At 27.5% G+C, this 20199-nt stretch overlaps 1 protein-coding gene across 2 annotated transcripts in view; it reads right to left on the minus strand.

Annotated features, from left to right (window-relative positions):
• The window catches only part of LOC107440588 (myelin regulatory factor-like protein), a 138113-nt gene extending 121465 nt beyond the window's left edge, over positions 1 to 16648 (minus strand). The window contains exon 1 of one of the 2 annotated variants that reach the window (XM_016053564.3): positions 16537 to 16647. In XM_016053564.3, coding sequence (XP_015909050.1) covers positions 16537 to 16549 — 13 coding nt within the window. In that variant the 5' untranslated portion in view covers positions 16550 to 16647. Of the gene's footprint in view, positions 1 to 16536 lie in introns of both variants that reach the window. The other variant, XM_071182258.1, reaches the window with a different exon arrangement.
• Between the last annotated feature and the right edge of the window lie 3551 nt (positions 16649 to 20199).

Below are 20199 nucleotides of genomic sequence, written 5' to 3' on the forward strand. Positions count from 1 at the left end.
TGTACTAGGGGCGTACAATACTGGACAAACTTCACATTAGAAGTTTAACTTTTACTTTTGAACTGTATTTTATGTATTATGTTTCACTGTATTTTTATGTATGTAACTACAAATGGCATCACTTTATGTGATACTACATGAGCAATTTGCTCATTACTAATTTTTCTACTTTCAATTTTAGATTTACAGCACCAGAAGGAAACACCTCCAGGAACTCATCTCACGATGAAGGGGTAAAGGGCCGTTCCGGCCTCAGGCACCCCGGCCAACCAACAAGACAAGACAAGACTTGATTCTGTCTTGAGGTACTTTTTGATAGATGAAGGTTGACATAGTCGATATATAAATTCCCTACAAAATGTAATTGAAAATGATTGAAATATCAATTTTTAATTTATTTGCTTCAAAGGCAAACAAGATGATAGCCAAAGGTGACTAGTTAATTATAAGATAGACCTTTGATTAAATAAAGCAATACTTAACAGTAAAATAATAACTCAACAGTTGAAAAAAGCAATGTTTGACAATGAAATATAACCAGTTATGAAACTCAATTTTTCTTTAATAATAAGGAAAATTAATTTTCAGTGCTACAAGTGCCCTGGTCTTGTACAGAAGTCTTTACCAGTAAATTTGAGGACTGTCCTCAAATTGTCTTCCAATATTTCAACGTCAATTCCAATCAATTACTCTATATTTCAATTATATTGAATCCATAATGTTATATATTTCGCTCATTATCCATTCCATTACACAGCCGTATTTCCGGTGTACCTTTTTTTCTTCGCAATAACTTTTTTTTTAGTTTAAGCTTTTCAACAGATATGAATTAATTAAAAAATGAAGAGTTTATTTTTCGAAAATAAATTTGCGGGATATCATTAAATAAAATCTGTTATTTTCAGTTCAATTTAAAATCAGAACTGCAAAAAAATATATATTTCAAATAAATGATCTCATCTGATATCTGAAAATTTCAGATAATAGAACAATGAAACAGCTATCAACTATCAGTCAAATCACAGTCTAATATTATTGTTTAAACTTTTTTTAAACAATTCCTTGCAATAATAGTGACATCAAATTTCGGCCGTTGCTCCGATTTACATCAATTAGTCATTTTCTTTTTTCTTTAGATGTTCCTGTTGACACTCAATTGACACTATCATTTCTGCAGTATCAATCATTATAGTTGAGAAAAAGTTACGGTTAGAGAAAGATGTCAAATACGTTTTAAAATGGTTAAAAGAAACAGTTTTTCTCTGTCATTTTCCTCGGCTCTTTAAACTGTAATTTCTCAATTCGAGTGTCATCGCTGACGAGAAAGTTGTACATTTCCTTGTTTAGATTTTAAGTTGACGAGGAAATGCTAATACCTTGTTTTAGTTACTACGTCTGGTTTTTATTGGTGTCATTAATTCATTCCTTTTTTTTTTTACAAGAAAAGTTAGTGATGGGTGTCGTTTAACTTAATACGAAGGATATAATGAAGAGAGAAAAAGCATTGCATCATATGATGCTTAACAAAGAGTTGAGTTTTTTTTTAGAACGCTCTTTGCTGAGGATTTAGAAATATTTGATTTCTTATTTTTTGTAAACTCTGAGCCATAAGGATTGACAGCAGAAATATATCTTGCTCGGTTTAATTTAAAACGTTCAACATAATCGTTTCATTTAATACGAGGGAAATAATTGAAAGAAAAAAAAAGAAAAGAAATATGGTGTCTTATAGCTTAACAGAAAGTAGTTTTTCTTTTTACTTTTTTGGGGATAATTGGATTGAAATTTTTATATTTTATTTTTTAATAAGGAGCTTAAGATATTTTTGCAATTTAACTTAAAGCTTGTAACTTGTTCAGATATTAAGTTATCAAATTGACGAGAAAATGCAAAAGCCTCGTTTTAGTTTTTTTCGTATGGTTTTTATTAGTGTCATTAATTCATTCTTTTTTTCTTTTTCCTTTTTTTTACAAGAAAAGTTAGTGATGGGTGTCGTTTAACTTAATACGAAGGATATAATGAAGAGAGAAAAAGCATTGCATCATATGATGCTTAACAAAGAGTTGAGTTTTTTTTTAGAACGCTCTTTGCTGAGGATTTAGAAATATTTGATTTCTTATTTTTTGTAAACTCTGAGCCATAAGGATTGACAGCAGAAATATATCTTGCTCGGTTTAATTTAAAACGTTCAACATAATCGTTTCATTTAATACGAGGGAAATAATTGAAAGAAAAAAAAAGAAAAGAAATATGGTGTCTTATAGCTTAACAGAAAGTAGTTTTTCTTTTTACTTTTTTGGGGATAATTGGATTGAAATTTTTATATTTTATTTTTTAATAAGGAGCTTAAGATATTTTTGCAATTTAACTTAAAGCTTGTAACTTGTTCAGATATTAAGTTATCAAATTGACGAGAAAATGCAAAAGCCTCGTTTTAGTTTTTTTCGTATGGTTTTTATTAGTGTCATTAATTCATTCTTTTTTTCTTTTTCCTTTTTTTTACAAGAAAAGTTAGTGATGGGTGTCGTTTAACTTAATACGAAGGATATAATGAAGAGAGAAAAAGCATTGCATCATATGATGCTTAACAAAGAGTTGAGTTTTTTTTTAGAACGCTCTTTGCTGAGGATTTAGAAATATTTGATTTCTTATTTTTTGTAAACTCTGAGCCATAAGGATTGACAGCAGAAATATATCTTGCTCGGTTTAATTTAAAACGTTCAACATAATCGTTTCATTTAATACGAGGGAAATAATTGAAAGAAAAAAAAAGAAAAGAAATATGGTGTCTTATAGCTTAACAGAAAGTAGTTTTTCTTTTTACTTTTTTGGGGATAATTGGATTGAAATTTTTATATTTTATTTTTTAATAAGGAGCTTAAGATATTTTTGCAATTTAACTTAAAGCTTGTAACTTGTTCAGATATTAAGTTATCAAATTGACGAGAAAATGCAAAAGCCTCGTTTTAGTTTTTTTCGTATGGTTTTTATTAGTGTCATTAATTCATTCTTTTTTTCTTTTTCCTTTTTTTTACAAGAAAAGTTAGTGATGGGTGTCGTTTAACTTAATACGAAGGATATAATGAAGAGAGAAAAAGCATTGCATCATATGATGCTTAACAAAGAGTTGAGTTTTTTTTTAGAACGCTCTTTGCTGAGGATTTAGAAATATTTGATTTCTTATTTTTTGTAAACTCTGAGCCATAAGGATTGACAGCAGAAATATATCTTGCTCGGTTTAATTTAAAACGTTCAACATAATCGTTTCATTTAATACGAGGGAAATAATTGAAAGAAAAAAAAAGAAAAGAAATATGGTGTCTTATAGCTTAACAGAAAGTAGTTTTTCTTTTTACTTTTTTGGGGATAATTGGATTGAAATTTTTATATTTTATTTTTTAATAAGGAGCTTAAGATATTTTTGCAATTTAACTTAAAGCTTGTAACTTGTTCAGATATTAAGTTATCAAATTGACGAGAAAATGCAAAAGCCTCGTTTTAGTTTTTTTCGTATGGTTTTTATTAGTGTCATTAATTCATTCTTTTTTTCTTTTTCCTTTTTTTTACAAGAAAAGTTAGTGATGGGTGTCGTTTAACTTAATACGAAGGATATAATGAAGAGAGAAAAAGCATTGCATCATATGATGCTTAACAAAGAGTTGAGTTTTTTTTTAGAACGCTCTTTGCTGAGGATTTAGAAATATTTGATTTCTTATTTTTTGTAAACTCTGAGCCATAAGGATTGACAGCAGAAATATATCTTGCTCGGTTTAATTTAAAACGTTCAACATAATCGTTTCATTTAATACGAGGGAAATAATTGAAAGAAAAAAAAAGAAAAGAAATATGGTGTCTTATAGCTTAACAGAAAGTAGTTTTTCTTTTTACTTTTTTGGGGATAATTGGATTGAAATTTTTATATTTTATTTTTTAATAAGGAGCTTAAGATATTTTTGCAATTTAACTTAAAGCTTGTAACTTGTTCAGATATTAAGTTATCAAATTGACGAGAAAATGCAAAAGCCTCGTTTTAGTTTTTTTCGTATGGTTTTTATTAGTGTCATTAATTCATTCTTTTTTTCTTTTTCCTTCTTTTTACAAGAAAAGTTAGTGATGGGTGTCGTTTAACTTAATGCGAAGGATATAATGAAGAGAGAGAAAACGTTGTATCATATGATGCTTATCAAAGAATTTAGTTTTTTTTAACACTTTTTGTTGAGGACTTATAAATATTTAATTTCTTAAAGTTTTTAAATTCTGAGCCATAAAGATTGACAGCAGAAATATATCTTGCTCGGTTTAATTTAAAACGCTCAACATAATTGTTTCATTTAATACGAGGGAAATGATTGAAGAAGAAGAAAAAAAGAAATATGGTATCCAAAGCTTAACAGAAAGAAGTTTTTACTTTTTTGAGAATAATGGGAATAATTTTTTTTTTTACTCTTTGTTGAGCAGTGTTTTTTTCCTTCTTTTTTAATTTTTTTTTTTTTTTTTTTTTGATTCCTTCACAAATTTGCATGTCTTCTNTTTTTTTTTTTTTTTTTAATTTTTCCAGTTTAAAATAAATCTGGCGTCTTGACGAATGCAGTTGGCGTGGCAGATCACGATACAGAAATATCCCATATAAAAACGCGAAAGAATGACATTGACCAAACTTCATTGGTTATAATATAATAACCGGTATAATAATAATCGGTTAATGTGATAAGTTAGCTTAAATTATTCACTTTAACCTGCTTATTTGGTTGCCATTGATACTGACGGGTTAGTATTAATCTTAGTCAAATATTAATAATAGCCGACTATTCACATTGGCCTTAACATATAGATTATTTTAAATTTTTTTGTGGGGGTATTTAAAATAGTTTATATACTTTTAAAAAATTGGGAGCTAAAAAAGTATATTTTTCCAGTTTGGCGTGAAAAAAAAAATTTTTATTTAAATTTTAAAGCCTAAATAACTTTTGCTTCTTCTATATAAAGAATTTCAAAACAAATTATAAAACTTGCTTAACCTTCAAAATTCTCAAAAATTCAAAACGTTGTTTTGGAACGCTTTCTGATATTTTCTAATTAACTATAAAATGTCGCATAACTCGAAAATTACAAAAATTAAATTTAAACGGTATAAATGGTTTTAATTGTGCCAGGCAAACTAAAGGAAAAAAACAAAGATAAATAGTTAAACTCTCAATGGAACAAGCTTATTAAACTGAGCTGGAGGCTAGTAAACACCAATGATGCTATAAAATATAGACTAAATTTCACACGAAGAAAAAAAAAATCAGATAAAATTACCGTACTGTATAGTAATAGTATTTTTTGATTAAAAAAATAATAATAATAATTCTGTTTAATTAAACCAAATTGTGCGGTATTTTAACTAATCATGTGGAAATTTTTTCATTCATACGGTTTTCAAAATTATAGTTCTTATTGCCACACCTTTAGTAAAAAAATATAAAATTGAAGTTTAAATTTAACCAAATTAATGGTTTTTATACCATGCTCTAAGGGATAATGATAAAATTACCGAATTTTACCACATTTACCGAATTTTATCACAGGTTTTAAAACCATATTTATCGTTAATTTAACCAGATTCATAACCAAAACACTTCGGTAAAAATGACCGAGCTTTTTGAAGCTCCCACAGAACCAGAAATACTGTAAGTTTTACCATATTCCGACAGTTTTGAGCATTTTTTTTCTCAGTGCATGAGAAACTTTTTCTTTGGGATGAAGCACGTAAACACGGACGACAAAAGACTGTAATAATCTTCTTGTTTCCTAACGTACGTGTATATTAAATTTGGCGAGAATCGGCTGATAATTACGGATTTGCACCAGGAAGATACATAAAGCCATTCTACTTTTATATAGATTTGTAACGTATTTAGTATAGTATAGTTACAGTAGTCAGACTACTGTAACGTATAGTTACAATAGTCTGAACTGTTTTAAAATTAAGCTATTTCTTTTAAAATTAAGCTACGGAGTTTGTCCTTTATGGAAGCATTCATGTTTTAATAAAAAGCCTCAAATTTTTTCCCCAGACAATTTGTTATTTAGAAGAAATGGAACATGTTTCGTATGCTGGGAGAGATGGAGCTCTTGTTCAATTCTATGAGATATTGCGTAGTGTTCAGAGTAACCGAAAAAGAGACTGACAAAGTTTAGCAACTTTCTAGGTTCTCCAATCCATTGAAGCAAAAGCTAATTTTTCTCGTTTCTAAAATTTTAGCTATCATTAAAATCCTTTACTTATTTAGATTCTTCTGCTTCTTCTTTATGTTGAAATATTTATTAATTAAGTTAAAATATTATTTGTTTAAGTTTAAATATTTATTTCTTATATTGTGGTATTTGCCTACTAAAACTTTGCAGCAATATCTATTAATGCAATTATTATTGTTAGCGATCTAATTGTAATTATTTTTAGTAACAATATCTCGTACCCAAGAGCACAATCTTTCCTACGTTATATAAATAGCGTGAAAGAGCTTGCTGTTTTTATGACAAATGTAGTTAAAAATTAAAGCATAATAACAAAATAATAATGAATATGCTCAAAACAAATGTAGGGAACATTATTAAAGCTTTTAGCAAAAAATTGATATTGCTGTTCTTTGAAATTATTGTGCAAGATTATTATTTGCTTTTTTTAAAAATTATTTTGGTTCGGTGCTAGAATTGCGTGCAAACTATCCTAATTTTACGATATTTATATTTGAATATGTATTGCACTTTAGGTATTCATAAGTGATATTTTTAGAAATGAAGCACAGTTCTTAAAACATTCAGGTAGTTTTCCAATCACTTTTTTTATAACAGCTGATACAATAAGAAAAAGGAAAGGAGAAACGACATGCATCAAAGCATAATTTATTTTTTTGAAATACTAATTAACAAAAAAAAAATTCTTCTCTCTCTTTTCTTTGAAAAAATATTTACACAGAAGCTATTATTTTAATTTGATACTTAAGGAAGTGTGAAAGAAGTTATTATAATCAGAAAAAAAGCTGAACTATTTGAGATTCAGTGAATGACGAAAAGTCGCTAATAGGGATCTGAAAATTTTGACGATAATATATGATGATTTCGAGTGAGATATGACTATGAGAAAAAGAAAACGTTATGTGCTAAAATTGTAGTTTATTTAAGCGCAATTATTTATAATGACATGATAGATTTTAAGATATGTAAGTATTTATAATTGCACAATTTATCACACATAATATTTCAAGATAGTATGTTTGTATAAATTAGTTACGGAAAATATTTTAAATATAATTTTTAATTATATACGATATCAAAGAATTCCAGACATATTTCTAACCAAGAGATTGTTTCTTTAAAATGTATTTATTTAAGCCTGGAAAGTTATGTACCATGCGTTGTTACTAACCTTAAACTAGAATCGAATAAATGTTTTTTTCATTGAAAATATGCAAATTAAAAAATAGTTTTAATTATTTTTAGGAGGAAAATAATTTCAGACCAAAAACAATTTTTTTAATGTTTTCTATTAATCCCTAATTTTTAATTAAACAAAATGCGTAGGGGAAAGTGGGGTCAATTGTAACAGGGTACGATTGTAACAGAGCAAAAATTTCGAGTGTCGGATTCTAGATTTGGTTCCTAGGAGGCGCACAAGGTGTATTTAATAAATCTACATGTACACCCCTGCTGGCAACCATTTTTATGTACTTTTGAAAGAATTACATCACAAAAGATATTTTCACGCTACGTAAGTACTTTTTTTGGTATTAGAATATTATATTGTAACAAAGTAATTTTGTTTAAGCAAATAAAAATTATATACCGAATATGTAAGTGGACACCTTAATTAACATTTCAAAAAAAAAAGAAGATTAGTTTTGTTAATTAACTAGCATTGTTTTTAACAAATGAAGCTGAAATCGCGTCTTGGGGACGATTGTAACAATAAGTAAAGGAAAGATTGTAACAGCTGAAAATAAATAATCTTATGTTTACAAACCATTACTTAACTCTTTAAGAACCACCAATAGTTTCCTATATCATTTATATTATGTTGCATGTGCATTATTTTATTTGTCATCTTTCACAGCATAAATTAAAATTTTTAACCCCTTAAAGTTAAAAGTTTAACCCTTTAGGTCTCTGCTCATTATAATTTTTACTCCTAAAACATCACTACTACTTTGATCAATAAAAAAATATATCACAACTATGATAATATGCATAATTAACTATGTTTTAGTTGAATTCATGAACTGTTACAATTGGTAAGTGGGGATAATTGTAACAAATGCACGACTGTCAAAAATTGTTAATAACTAATATAATAACATTTAAAATAAAGTATTTATTTTTTTTCTAGTAGAGGATAGTCTACTTTACTCGTCCGTCAATTAATACTAATAATATATTGGATTTTTTGTTAGTTAAGAATAGTTAAGTAAAAAAATGTTACAATTGACCTTACTCTCCCCTATTCTCTTATGATATTCGTACACCTTCAGTACCAAACTCAGTGTTGTAAACGTAAACCACCCTATCAGAGGATAATTATTGAAATAGACCACCCTTATCTTCAAGTCTAGTGCTTGTTTCTTGTCATTTAAACTTGCAAACATGATCTTCGACACCGAGGTCAAAGATGAGCGCAAAAACACTGACTTTAAAAGTCAAGGTCATTTATTTTAAGTTTGTGTTATAACAGTAAAATATAATCAGTTTTACTGGCATAATTACTGTTATAATCGACATTCAATCGACAGATTATTTTGTGTATAAAATATATAATTATTCCAATTTAATGTAAAACATTTTGTTTATATGTTAATCATATCGCAATGAAAGTTTAACTTTGATTTGAAAAATCATCAACAATACTTAAAAAATATTTTAACTTAAGAATATAGAATGTGTTACTGAATAAGAAGTAATAAATGACAGGTAATTTTACCTATTAACAATTTATAATGATTATACTGAATAGTATTTTAACACCTCAATACTGTATTACTCAATAAGAAGTAATAAATGAGAAATAATTTTACTTATTAACAATCTATAATGATTATACAGTATAGTATTTTAACACCTCAATGCTGTGTTATTCAATCAGAAGTAATAAATGAGAAGTAATTTTACTTATTAACAATCTATAATGATTATACCGAATAGTATTTTAACACCTCAATACTGTATTACTCAATAAGAAGTAATAAATGAGAAGTAATTTTACTTATTAACAATTTATAATGATTATACTGTATAGTATTTTAACACTTTATATTGTATGATATTTCAAATTGCAAGTGATAGTTATCTCTCTTAAGATATTTATATTTTTAAAACTGACTTTTTTATAATTATGATTTATATATGGCAACATCTGATGATTTATATCTGCCAACTTTTTTTTGTTACTTTTCACATCAAATCAAGAGAGAGAGAGAAATAAATTTTCCGACAACAATAGATAAATAATCATTATTTAATGCCAAAAAAAAGCACCTAAAATTGTAATAATTTTCGAACAAATTTGAATTTTACAAGAAGCTCGAGCTAAGTTTATAATTAAAAAATGGCCTTTTTAGTTCGTCAATGTTCAACTCTGTAGTTGTATTTCAGCGGGAAGTAGATGTCAAACATCTACATCTCGAATTGGTAATTTTCGAGCTAATAATTGAATATTTATTTTTTTTCCTTGAATTCTTCTTACATTTTTCAACACACTTTCGTAATTTCACAAGTTTCTAAATTTTATGTCTTACAGTTTGCACGCAAGCAAAACAAAATATAACATAAAGCAAAAAGAAAATTTAAAAAAAGGAGACAAAATTTAAAAAAAAACTCTCTTAAAAGTTGCAATAACTTTCGAGCAAATTGGAATTTAAAAAAATAAGTCGCGTTAAGCTCAACGTGCGATGCGATAAGGCGTGCAATGCGGCCCACATGATGTTTTTTCTACAAGTATATATATATATATATATATATATATACAGTCGAACNATAAGAAAAAAATTACAGAAAACAATGAAAAAAGAGAGAAAAAGAGAGAAAAGTAATAATAAAAGTAACAAAATCCGGAAGGAAAAAAAAGACAAAAAATTTTAAAATTTTTTTAAAAAAAACCGGAAAATAAAGGATATAATCTCATCATCAGCTCACACGATTATATCCGCAAAAAAGAGTGCTTTCTAATATTGTATCAATATAGCCAAAGCAAAATATATATATATATTTGTACATTTTTCTACTCATTTTCGTATTTTCTCGTTTCTAAGTTTTACAGTTTTTGCGCAACAGAACGAAATGTAACGTTAAGTTCCTCTTAAGATTACGGCGCCGTAGACTTTATAATTTTTTTAATATTGAGAGATTAATTAATCATTTTAATAAATTATTTATTTCTTATAAAAAAAGTATTTCTTAATGTTAAATTACTTGACGTTTAGTATTGAACAGAACAATAAAATTTTGAACAGTTTTCATGAAAAAATAAGTCAAATTTTGCTTTAAAATTTTTTTCCTTACCAAATATTATTATAAAATAACTTATAATTTTAGATGAGCTTCGTACTTTGTACTAAACCTTGTACTAACTATTATAAGCCTCACATTGAAAAAAATTACGAATTTATATCATTTATTTAATCGTTTACAAATAAAATAAAGTTCTGAAAATATACGTTTTTCTTTTCTGAGAAATATACTCTAATTTGATTCAGTTATTATTATATTTAATAAAATAATCATTGCATATGACAATTTTCGAGTAAACACTCGTTCTTAAGTTTTACTAATTTGAAAATTAATTTCAGGCATACATCTTTATATTTATCAACAAACAAATTTAAGCTGTTACAAATTGGCAAATTTCTGAGGCAATAAAACCTAAGTAAGCGTTTAGAATAAAAACAAATTCAAAAAGGCCATCGTTAGTCACAAAATTTTTGATGTCTATGTGAGTTAAGAAATTTTTTTTAATGAAATTTAATTTAATGAAAAACATTTTAGCTATGTTATTCATTAAAAATTTCTCAAGCTAATCACGACACTGGGAATTATAGATCATAAATAGATAATCTTTTTACTGTGAATTTCAAAATTTATTATCTTCAAAAATCCTCGAATCTCGGACCATGATTACTTTTGACCTTAAAAATTTATTTTTAGCTCTCTATATTTCATAAAAATTTTACCTTATTTTTATTTAAATCCTAAAATCTGAATATTTTATTCTTTCCAAACATAAAATTCGATCCAAACATTCTTAAAATTCTCTAATCCTATCAACTTGGATTACATCGAGGTTTAATTATCGCTTACAGGTTAGTTTTATTATGTAAGCTTGTTTTAGACAGTATTAAATGAAAAAGAATTTTCTTTATTTAATTTAATAAAAGTAAAACACTTTATAATACTTCCCATTCCATAATATATTAGCTCCTAAAAATTTGACAAGAGTTCCTAGAAATTTAAAACTTTTGTAAAACCCTGTTTATCATTATTTTGGGATTTATTATCATATCGAGCTCAGTTAATGTTGTTTTTTATTGTGCTGTGCTCAATTTTTTCCACCCATAAAAATAAATTTGATTATAGTTCCAAAATGATATATTAAGCATGCTATTACACCACTAATTGGAAAAACAATACATCACAAACATTAGAATAGCAATATAGCATGAGATTAATTGCAAACTGTTTTCAGAACTACTATTTTTAACAAAGCTAATTCTTTGATGCCAATAAAAGATAAATAATCACATTTAAACCGATAAGCGCTGGGGAAAATATTTTCAATCGTTTCACCGTAATAAACTGTAAAGAAAAGTAAACTAGACTAAGAAATCATAAATGTAAGTCATGCGTCATGAAATTTTGCATTGATAAAAAACCATTAAACATCTCTCGTTAATTTTAAACTGATATCTTATTCTCAACGACTCCATCAAAATTGTAAAAACACGATTAAAATAACATAAAGTGCAAACTTCAGTATCAATGCACTATTCGTGCTTAATATCATTTATACCGCATGGGGCGGGATATAGAATATTTGAAACCATGGTTACGCATAAACATCTGACCAACTAAATTGCTTGTCTTTTGTGGTTGTTTTTCAGTTTTTATTGTTATTGCAACTAAAGTTCTTAATGATTTCTCCTTAAGAACACCTTATAGTGTTTGAAAGAAGTATATGAATATCTAAAACCCAACTTTATTTGGAAGAAGTATAAAAAAAAGAACAGAGAATCTAAAAATTACACGTATCAAAAAGAAAGATGAATAACAAACTTCCACTCATCCCTATTGTGCAAAAGAAATAAAGGCACTTACGAAACTGCAAACTATACCCAAACATGCGAAGACACATTGTTCTAATGGAAGCTTTTGATTTGTGCCAAAAGCTTGGCAACAATTTAGTTCTGTTGAATTTGTTCAGTTAGCATTCGGAAAAAAAACCAAACGATTTCTCAATAAGAAATATATGTTTATTTGGCTGCTCTTAAGTGTATTCTATACCTTTGAAATACGAAATCTTCATTAATGTTTTTCTACTTTTTGCAAAATGGAACTTTTTTTAAGCTGAATGGAATTCTAGATGAAAAGTAAATATATATTAAGGACATTTTAATGTTACAATACATTCAAACTACAATTATTTGATTTGAATAACAATAGCTTATTCAAAGTTAAAAACACTAAGCTAATACGATTTTATTTGCATTTTGCATTTTATTTATAATAGCAGTATTTTAATGGTTTTTATTCGCTAAAATTAAAAGTATGTATTTCAAATAAAGCCTACTATTCATCATTTCTATCTATTGTTGTTTTTTCGATGAATGTCATTATTCCGTCATTTTTCCTTTGCTTATAATAATGACAGATTGTAAATCATTACAACTCATTTAAAAGGGAAAATATATTCATATTATTTGAATTTGCGTCAACTATCAAAATATTTCCAAAGTCAACTTTAAATATCCTTTTTATTTTTGTCTGTTTTTTTTTGTCAGCACTTAATGCATAGTATTCATACAATCCATTTTATTTAATGATTAAACAAATATTTTCAGGACAATTCAAAAGAAGTATTTTTTTTATATATATTTCTTTTATTTTTCGAAAAAGAAACTAAAATTTCAAAATAAATGCACTTCCATCTAATGTATTCATTTTCAGATTAAGTGACGAAGAATTGTATTTTTTATTCTAAATGGATTTTATTATTTTTGAAAATGTTAAATTAATAAAAGTAATTATCATAAAAAGATTCACAAAGCACATAATTAACTTTCGCTTGGTAAACTGAGGACCATTATGAACTTTAATTCTACTTTTTTATTCATGCTTCCTTAGCAACCGTAATTTTTATTATTCTGTCAAATATCATTAAAGCCTGAAAATTCAAGCCTTATTTTTACCTTGAGTTAGCATAGAACCCACCTAGCGAATCGTGTAAAAAATAATTTATCTTCTTATTTATCTTTTTTACTTTATTATTTTCTTTTCACTACTATACTTAATCATATAGTCCATTGTGCAGCTCTAACGCGACGCAAATAAAGTATCTACAGATATTTAATCATATTTCTCGGAATAATGAAAAATGTGGTTCATCATTTTTATTATCATATAGCATAAAAATATCTATCAGTATCCATAGTATTTTAATATAAACAAGCCTGGTCAATTATGTACTCTACTTTGCCACGTGACTTAACGGAAAAGCTTCACCGAGTGAGGGTCAGATATAGTTTGTCTACAGTAAGAACTCCCCCAGCCACAAAGTCTGAGGCCATCTAATGCTATGGAAACAAGAATAGCGCATTTCAATGAGGATATCTTCTCTTCACTCTAGAGCTAATACAATAGGCCGAAGAATAATATTCCCTTTCTCTCGCCGAAACCAGTTCTAAACAGTGATCCCTTACCCCTACTTAAAATAGTTATACCTCGTTACCATTGTCACCGCCACAGGTCCAGAAGAATGGCTAGGGGAGTTCTTATTTTAGACAAACTGTACGTAGGTTTCGAAAAATAAAACGGAAATATAAAAATTATTCGCTACAAGGAAATTAATTTAGATGATTGTGAAAATAAACATTATAGTTCATCGAGTGTAATACAATGTAAAATATAAGCACATTTTTGAAAGAGAAAAATGTATTCATATTACAGAATTTACTTACTGAATTTACATCAACTATCAAAATATTTCTAAACTCAACTTTAAATGTCTTTTAATTTATTTTTGGCAGTTAAACCTTTTTTCATTTGTTTATGTTATCCATGTGACTAATTGTAATGTAAATTTTAAAGATATGCTCATGTTTATATTTGTTTCGCTTTTAAAAAAAATTAATTTTTAAGCATAAATATATTTGAACCTAATTTAGTTTTTATCTGAGTGATGACAATCAGTTGTATTTCTATTTTCAATTAAACGGATTTTTTCTCTATAAATATTATATCTACAGAAAAAATGTCAAAAATTGGATTAAAAAAATTTATTTCATAAAAATGCAGCAGAATAAGAAAAATTAGTCCCTTAATTCGGCATTAAAATTCATCAATTAAAATTAAAATTACTCTTATGCATATTTTTATTTCTATGCATATTTTCATATTATTTTTTCTGCTAACTGCATATTTCTTTTTATAGAAAATCTGAAACTTAATACTATTAGGGGGAAGAAATTAATTGCTCTTTTGTCGATTATTTATAGAAACAGAGTTGTAAAATTCTATTTTAAGTACCCATTTGGAAAAAACAAAAACTTATGAATGGTCTGAAAGCGGTCAAAAAAGGCTTCATGCAATGAAATCAGTTAAAATTTTAATGTATTTTTCTTGGAAACATAAAATAAAATTAAAAACTCATTACTTTTTATTCCAGAGTAAACTAAACTTTATATGTAATATGATATGTATGGAGATGTTCAAGCCAGAGGCTGAACTATATCACTTGGGGGGGGGGCGGAATAAATTAATCAATTGTCATTTGCACCATTTCCTTAGACGATTCCTATAATACAGATATATTACATAGATAAATAATATAGATGTATATTATATATTTATGATGTATATTATATAATACAGATACATTACACATTCATATAATATATTCATAAACGAATATATAGGGTTCATATACGCATTCCTATTGGTTGCTATCTGCAACTGATGGTTCATTAATGGATTTCCTGTGGACAGATAAGTGAAGTGACGTCAGCTTATACTTTACTATTATAAATGTCTATACGCTTTTCTTTTTTAATTTTTCGCTATGTCCATTTTCTTAAACACGCAGTTTGTGTTGCGTCCATTTTCTTAAATAAATTTTAAACTGTATCCATTTTTTTAAACACGCATTCCAAATTGTGTCCAGAATAATTAGTTCGCAGACGATATGCAATGTAAATTAAACTTAAAGTTATTTTCTTATTCATTTCGCACAAACTTCGTGAAACAGTTTAGCATTTTAAAAAAGAGCTAAATAAAATTATTGGCACTTCACAAAAATAACAATAAATTATAACTGTAATAAGCATAACAGGAAACGGAAAGTAAACAAATTATGAACTGAAACTAAAATTTCCATCACCCATTGAAAAGTCGAAAAACTGCAATGTCCATTCAGCAAATTTCTCCCTCAAAATAAATTTTTAATCGGAACGTTAAAATATTATTCAAAGTATTCTTCATAAAACGAATTTTTTAGACATTAATCTTTTTGATCTTCGTCATTTTTGGAAGTATTCAGACGTTTTTATTTTCGAGTTTCGTAAAGAGGTTCGAAGTTCTCCAAGAAGTTCGAAGTCGAAATTCGAAGCTGTAATTACCATTCGTTCGAAAAGAAGATGATTTTAAAGAAAGTTGTATAATTAGTTAGAGCATTAGAAGGGAATGGAAGAATGACAGATGACTCTCCGACTTTTTAAATATGAATGAAAAATTATTAACAGCTTCTTGTCCAAAATGGCGGTGATGTTTTGATAAGTGCATTGGAAACGAGGAAGGTGAGGACAGTGATTTCGAAAGACATAATATACACAAACCAAAACTACGTTTGATTAAAATACTACGATTAACCTAAACCATTTCTAAATTGAGGACATTGAGCTCTATTCTTCTCGCTCATTTTTAAAATATGAAAACATCTGTGAAAATTTAACGATATAAAATCGTGGAACTTTTTTGAATAAACAAAAGTATACATATTATTCTTTAAATTGTTCAATTGTCTTCCCTTTCAGAAATTTATTGATGCAATAAAAATTATTAATTCCAATAAATTTAAAATATGAATTAAATTTATTTTTAATTTGAAATTATAATTAAATATTTTTGAGTTAATCTCACCAACTGAAGATTTTGTGGTATTTGCTTAATTGAAGAAAACTTTATGTTGTATGAAAAAAAAATTTCTCTTCGGCGATTTTTTTTTACTAGAACTAATTGATTTTATTAAAAGAAAGGTTGATTTCGTTCGTAAATATTATTAAAAATTCTCATACTCACCAAATGTAAACATCACCCTTCCGATGCTTGACAGACCTAAACAAAATTCGATTTCTAACCATTTGCAAAACTGCTCTTCTGTGAGTCGCTCAAACGTGGGGGGAAACTAACAACTTTCGTTATGCAGGTGGTATATATCTAGCAAACATTTTCTACCATAACACGTAAGACGTCATATTTTCAGACTTGGGACATATTCCCTTTCAAGCATATTAGCAGTAATTTTCTTTTATTAGAAGTAATTCGATATTCAATTCCTCATTCAAGAAAAGCTCATTGGTAAAGGGAAAAATACGAAATAAAGAACCCACACTTTTTTTTTCCAAACTACATACTTATTTAAAGAGATATAACCAATCTGATCTGCGCTAGTAAATGATGTTACTTTAGTACAGCCAAACTCGATTTCTTACGAATTATTAACAACTTTTCTTCCAAACAGTTAAATTAAATTTAGAAGTATGGTTACTAAATTAAGTTCTGTTAACCAAACCAAGGTCTGTAAAGACGTAGTTTTAAAAGTGTTGCTGCTGATGCTGTTGCTGCAGCTGTTGTTATTGTTATCACCATTATCGAAAGTGATTCATTTCCATATAGTAAATTTCTGTTTCTTAAAATTCTCCTATTATTATTAGTATGGATAGAGTTCCCTAATCAGTGCTTGTAATATATATTTTTGTTGTTGTTGTTGTTGCTAATTCCCATCTGGTCTGACTGGGTCAGACCAGATCAATGAATCCGTTGATATTGAGAAAATCCGAAACCAGAATGGGAGAGGAATGAATATCGTTCCAGTCCAGCCCTAAACAGATCAAGATGTGCTCAGGTGATGCCTGGTTTTGTTGGCATTTAGGGCAAAGAGGAAAGATCTTTATATATATTTTTAGAATACTTGTCAAAAATTAAATCAAAAAGTATACGAATTGAAGAACACGAGTAAATCTAGTATCGAGAAGAAAATGAAAGCGTTGTGGAAGTTTTAAAAAACTGCTATAGGAAAGAAAGATTAAAATTCATTAAAACTTGTCCTAAAAATCGCATTTATGTTGCTCTTTAATTACTCCAGTAATCAAACAAGTTTTAATAATTTTTTTTTTGTTTCACTCAATAAAGATTAGTTAGATTTCGATAATGTTTTTTTTCTTTCCTCGAACTCGTATGTCCATATGTTTTTGACCTTAATTTTCTACAAGGATTTTAAAAATGTACATTACGGTGGTTATTATAGAAAACCTTGTATAGGATAGATAGAATGGTTAACCCATTATATTGCTGTCCTCATATTGTTATCCAACAAACCGCCTACATGCTAATCGTCTATTGATAGTGAAAATATTATTATTAACTAAATTCTACTATTCTTTTCCGCATGTATAATTTAATTTAATTGGCACAAATGATCAGAGCGCAAATGATCAGATAAAAGATGCTAAAAAGATTATTTGCGAATTTCATATAGATGGATAAAGTTTGATAACTTTAAAACCATTAAATCCATTTCCGCTTGTATAGTTTTATTTAAGTGGCACAAATAATCACTTAGAAAACGTTGAAAATATTATTTGTAATTTTGGAGAGGATGGCTAAAAAGTTATATTTTCAAAGGCAATGTAATTCTTTTTTCTATTTAAGTGGTGAAAAATTATCAATTAGAAAATGCAGAAAATATTTATTACTTTGGAATAGATGACGAAAGATAATATTTTTCAAAATACATTTTATTCCTATTGGTATGAATTTTAAATAGCTAGCTCAAACGGTAAAGTCAAAGATGAGGAAATATTAATTTTTAACTTTGGAATTGAATGGTTAAAGTATTATATTATCAATACCCCCTTAGTTCATGTATGATATTATTTAAGTGGCGAAAAATTGTCAATTAGAAAATGTTAAAAACATTATTTATGACTTTGGAATGAATGTCGAAAGTTCAATATTGTTTAAAATCCGATTTATTCCTTTTGGTGTAGGTTTTAAATAACAAGCTCGAATTGTAAAGTAGAAGACGTTGTAGTTTTGTCATGAGTGATTAACGTTTTATGCCTTTATTAAAACCTATTTTTTCCCATTTCTCGCATGTAGGATTTAGTTATTAGTTATTTTACTTAGTAGCCCAAATTGTCACTTAGGATATGCGGAAAATATTATTTGTAAATTAGTTACACTTTAATAACTATCATTTAAACTTTTCTTATAAATATTTTTTTTTCCGATTAATTTTGCCACATGGCTTTTCTAAGCTCATAACTTTTCAGTTGCAACTAAACTGAAAAATTAAAAAAGAGACATAAGCAATTATTTCGCAACAGGTGGTATGCGAAAATATGATTGTAATAGCGAAATTTTAGGCGAATACCTCAAAAATAGAATTACAAAATAATAAATTATTTGTGGGAATGTGAAAAAAAAATATATATATAGGACAGTAGTCAGGGATTTATCACAAAGCATAATCTAAAAGCCGAATTACTTGACCGTCCGAATCTCTTAAATAAAAAATTTTTTTAGATAATAAAAGTTTTTCAAGTAAAACTTAAATTTCACATTTGCGAATTAATTTTTATAAAAGGTCATTTTACAAATCAAAAATTAAATAAAAAATTAAAGTTCACATATCATTTTAAACTTGGAATATCTCTTTCGCTACAGAGTACTTCTTCCTAATCTCCTAGCAATAACCAAACATTTGAGTAAGTAAGTTATTTAATAACGTATTTTTTTTATAATTACCGGGAAAAAAATGCCTTTCAAATGTTAAGTTACTCAGCGTAAAAAAACTAAAGCAAGTAATAAAAAAAATTTCAGAAAAATATTCAAAAATTGAGTTGGTGAACTGATTATTCTAAGAAATGATTATGTCGGCGAAGTGATCATGTTGGCGAAATGACCATGCCAGGGAAACTCTCATGTCGGTGAAATGAGCTTTCGATCGTGTCGGCGATATGAGCTGTCGGTGAAATGGCGTCGGTGATATGATCAGTCTGTGAAACATAGGTGTAGCGTTGGGGGGACACAGAGGGGCATGTGCACCCCCCCCCCCAAAGAAAAGAAAAAAATTTCCTTAGCTTATGAATTTTTTTAAAGTTACTATTACTTTTTTAAATCTTAAAATTCCCAACAGCTATTTTTTTAATTTAAAAGTTTGAAAGCCTTCAAAAATCAAAAAAATTTGTTAGTTTACCTATAATTTAAACAAATAATTTTATGGTTATCTTTTTTAAGTTAAGGCTGACTTAAAAACCGGTAAAAGATTGTTTTTTTTTTTTTTTTTTTTAAAGTTGTAACAAATCGAACTCGTGCAAACAAAATTTAAGAACAATGAAACAATTTTTCCTATGAAGCAAAATTTAAGTAATATTTATTACTAGGAGGCTTCGCCCCCTGCTCGCTGGCGCTCGCCAACCCCCGGAACTGCTTTCGCTGTTCATTTCGGATTGCTTCGCAATCCAATGCTCGCTTTGCTCGCTCATTGGATACGTTCTTAACGTCTAGCTTTTGCATACTTTTTTGAATACTGAAGTTCCGAAAACTTTTCACTGTAGAAAATTCTAAACCTGTACATTTCAATATTAATTTGAAAATGCAAGCAGTTCACATATTTTTCTTAATCACACTATTCTAAATTTCAGTTGTTGAGAAAAGTAACTGTTGTAAGTTTTGTTT

This window comes from Parasteatoda tepidariorum, chromosome 6, assembly GCF_043381705.1.
Source record: "Parasteatoda tepidariorum isolate YZ-2023 chromosome 6, CAS_Ptep_4.0, whole genome shotgun sequence".
Lineage (NCBI taxonomy): Eukaryota > Metazoa > Arthropoda > Arachnida > Araneae > Theridiidae > Parasteatoda > Parasteatoda tepidariorum.